This window comes from Hakea prostrata, chromosome 9, assembly GCF_041222555.1.
Source record: "Hakea prostrata isolate BN-2017 chromosome 9, UWA_Hpros_2, whole genome shotgun sequence".
NCBI lineage: Eukaryota > Viridiplantae > Streptophyta > Magnoliopsida > Proteales > Proteaceae > Hakea > Hakea prostrata.
This window is the reverse complement of record NC_142608.1, coordinates 57,866,926-57,870,878: the sequence shown is the minus strand read 5'-3', so window position 1 is coordinate 57,870,878 and position 3,953 is coordinate 57,866,926. Positions and strand designations below refer to the sequence as shown.

The following is a 3,953-nucleotide window of genomic DNA, read 5'->3' as shown; positions in this document are numbered from 1 at the left end:
ATGGCTATGCCTGCTGTGAGTTTGTTAATTGGCAACTTGGGCAAGTTGCTAATCGATGAAGCAAAGGTACTGAAAGGGATTCGGACAGAAATTCGTGATTTAATGGACGAACTCGAGAGCATCCAACCTTTCTTGAAAGATGCAGATGCAAGGGGAGAGACAGATGATGGAGTGAGAGTTTGGGTTAAGCAAGTGAGAGATGTGAGTTATCAAATTGAAGATGCTATTGACAATTTCATGCTTCGCATACAACAACAACGACAAAAGCCTGGATTTATTGGCCACCTTTCAAAAATTGTCAGCGTCTCCAAGGAGTTGAAATCAAGGCACCAGATAGCCACTGATGTCCAAGAAATCAAACAAAGAATCATCAACATCAAAGAGAGAAGCCAAAGGTATTCCTTCAATAGCTTGGATCATCAAGGTTCAGCAAGTTCTTCAAGTTCGAGGCCAATTGCTACATCGTCTTCATGGCATGATCCTCGAATCTCTTCATTGTATCTTGAGGATTCATGCGTTGTTGGAATCGACGAGCCTCGAGGTCATCTTGTCCAACTACTAGTAGAGGGAGAATACTCTAGCAAGTGTACTGTCATCTCTGTGGTAGGCATGGGTGGTCTAGGCAAGACCACACTTGTTAAGAAAGTCTATGATGTCCCAAAGGTGCAAGAACACTTTGAGTGTCATGCATGGATCACAGTGTCTCAATCTTCCAAACCTCAAGAGCTCTTGAAGTCCATGATGAAGCAGTTTTACCAAGAAAATGAGGTTGTCCTTAGAGGACTAGATGCCATGGAAGAAGTTCAACTGATTAACAAGCTAAGAGAGTACTTAAATCAAAAGAGGTATGTAATAGTCCTTGATGATGTTTGGAACATAGAATCATGGAACTCTATACAGCATGCTTTGCCCAATAATGAATGTGGTAGTAGGGTTGTAATCACAACTCGCAACAATGATATAGCTTTCTATTGCAAAAAGTCTACTTATAGCCATGTTTACAACCTTAAACCTCTGCCTGATGAGGATGGTTTTAGGCTATTTTGCATGACAACATTTGAATCAGAGAATTGTCCTTCAGATTTGAAGGACATGTCTCTCAAAATCCTAAAAAAATGTGAGGGTTTGCCTCTTGCTATTGTTGCTACTGGTGCTCTTTTAAGATTGAAAGACAAAACAAGATTTGAATGGCAAAAGATTCTCGACGATCTTGGCTTTGAGTTTGAAAGCAACGCCATTCTAGCAAGGATAACAAAGGTTTTGTCGTTGAGTTTCGATGATTTGCCTTACCATTTGAAATTTTGTTTCTTATATTTTGGTATCTTCCCGGAAAATTACTCAATCAAGTGTGCAAGGCTATTTCGTTTGTGGACTGCAGAAGGGTTTGTGAGACGTAGAAAAAAATCAACTTTAGAAGAGGTTGCAGAAGATTACCTCAAAGAGCTTGTTTGTCGGAAGCTAGTTCAAATTGAAGAAACATATTTGGATGGACGTATTCGAAGTTGTCGAGTACATGATTTTTTACGTGAAATCATTCTATTGAAGTCGGAAGAATGGAATTATAATGTAATTCTTGATGAACCAGATATGGATTTGCCAAACAATGTTCGACGTATGTCTGTCCACAATGGTGAAGAAAATATTCCAAAGAATGCACATTTCTCTCACATTCGATCTCTATTGTTGTTTAGGATTGAAATTTTGCAAAGCTCTTTTGCAAGAACAGTTGTGCCAAACTTCAAGTTGATACAAGTATTGGATCTGCAAGACATACCTTTGGAAACTCTTCATGATGAGGTTGGCGATCTCATCCATATGAGGTACTTGTGTATGAGAAATACAAAGGTGAAGACTCTTCCTAAAGCCATAGGAAATTTTAAGTGCCTTGAATCTTTGGATCTTAGAGGTACTTCTGTTAATAAAATACCCACTGGGGTCTTCAAGCTCAATCATCTTCGGAATCTTCTTGTTGATCGATTCACTTTCCATGGTGGTAACAAAACAAAACGAGGATTAAAGACAAGCAAGGGTATTGGGAATTTAACAAATTTAGAAAAGCTAGTGTTCATGGAAGCAAATTACCAAGATGGTCGCGACAACTTGGTTAGAGAGCTGGAGAAGTTAAGAAAGCTAAGAAGGTTGGGTATTGTGAGGATAAGAAGAAAGGATGTAATACATTTATGTGCCTCCATTGAGAAAATGAGTCATATTTGTTCATTGACTATAAAGTCATTAGATGATTATGAGCTTTTGGATTTTGATCATTTTTCTTCACCTCCCAATTCACTTCGACGTTTGTATCTTGATTCTCCTCTTGAGAAGTTGCCGAATTGGATTACATCACTCGAAAATCTCGTTAAACTCCGGCTAGGAACATCGAGATTAAGAGACAATCCCATCGGAAGCCTTAGAATGTTGCATAATCTAGTAGACTTGATTCTTCATGCAGAATCATACGAGGGAGATGAGCTACTCATAGAAACAGGTGGATTTGAGAGACTTAAGGTATTTCGCCTAATTGGGCAGAAGACATTGAAGACGTTGAGAGTGGAAGAAGGTGCAATGCCTGCATTGGAAGACCTAAGAATGGAAGGATGTGAACAATTGTCTGTTGCTCCAGAAGGGATTCAACATTTTTCTAATCTGAAATATCTTTACTTTGTTGACATGCTCCCAGAGTTCGAGCTTAGTATGTTGCCTCTTCTTCTTCAATATTTTGAAGAACGTATGCTGAGTAAGAAATCTCCAAATGCTTATTTCAATCGTAAGCTTGAAGGACGCCGAGTTCGTTATTCTGCACTAGATGTAGCAATTGCTCTCAGACGTCTTTCAGGGGAGCAAACATCAACGCCAGATTCTTTTGGTGAGTATGAATTACATTTACAAATTTTCTTCAGTTTCATCAAAAACAAGGAAAATCCCACGAACCAAACCCTTAGACTAATCATATGAGTTCATTACTATGATTAAACTAGAGTAATCCATGCATAATTTTGACAGAAATGATTCGGCAAAGTCTACTGGATGAACGCATTGCCAGAGCTGAACTGTTTGAGCGAGGAGGTGTGAACACTGATACGGATTCTCTTCCACCACAATATCAACTTCTCAACAATGGCAATACTACGGTACTCAATCCCTGTTTTCACTAACTTGTTTTGATTGAATTTGAGACCAATTGGAAACCCAGATCCCTCTCCAATCCCAGTGGATTGTGACCAGTTTCTCTCTTTAGTTTCAGGGTAATCTTTTTCTCTTTAGTTTCAGGGTAGTGACATGTTATGAGGAAAAAAATCTAGCGAGTCATTCCCCCTGGGAGAAATTTTTTTTATGTAATTTGAGGTATCAAATTTTGGAATCTTAGTTTTGAAGAAAACAATCTCTAATTACTGAGTACAGCTCCTCTGTGTAGGGGCAGGGGAAGCTCTGCTGTCTGCAATAACTTCGGTGGCATATCATGATCAGTGTTTGTGATTGGAATGAAGAAAGATGTAGGTTCTGTTTATATCTTCTTTTGGCTTAGCCTAATCATATACTTCTTTTATGGTTGCAGGAATGAACTTCGCTAGAGATCGGGAATTCTGGGTTTGATCTAATCAGTGACAGCCAGTGGGAGTATTTTCAGAATTTGATAATTTCTTCTCTTATGAGTGTTTGGTTCTATTTCTTTGACTAAACCATTACAAATCTATGATGCGAACTGTAAACTAAATTTGACATTCACAAAACAGTTTGTTATGCTTTTGTCTTATTTTCCTGGTCGATTCGTTATTTAAGGTCTTTTCAGATCACGAAGAGACATCATCTGTATTTGGGTTTAGGACTCATAAATGTACTGAACTGACCTAGCCAAAGAAGATGTTTGTACCTTGATCCACCCACCTTTTTTTTGGGTTTGCCAACCCCGGTTTCCAAGGCTTTGCCTTGACTAATCCGGTGTTCGACCCACTTTA

The 3,953-nt window shown here is 38.8% G+C and overlaps 1 protein-coding gene across 1 annotated transcript; it reads left to right on the top strand.

The window, feature by feature from the left end:
• Nucleotides 1-2,952, top strand: LOC149005718 (disease resistance protein RPM1-like). The gene has a single exon (XM_089135982.1). The coding sequence runs from the start codon at nucleotides 1-3 to the stop codon at nucleotides 2,950-2,952; it is 2,952 nt and encodes a 983-aa protein (XP_088992108.1).
• The last annotated feature ends 1,001 nt before the right edge of the window (nucleotides 2,953-3,953 follow it).

What these genes read in the sequence shown, in the direction of transcription:
- LOC149005718 (XM_089135982.1), top strand. Translation starts at nt 1, where the DNA reads ATGGCTATGCCTGCTGTGAGTTTGTTAATTGGCAACTTGGGCAAGTTG.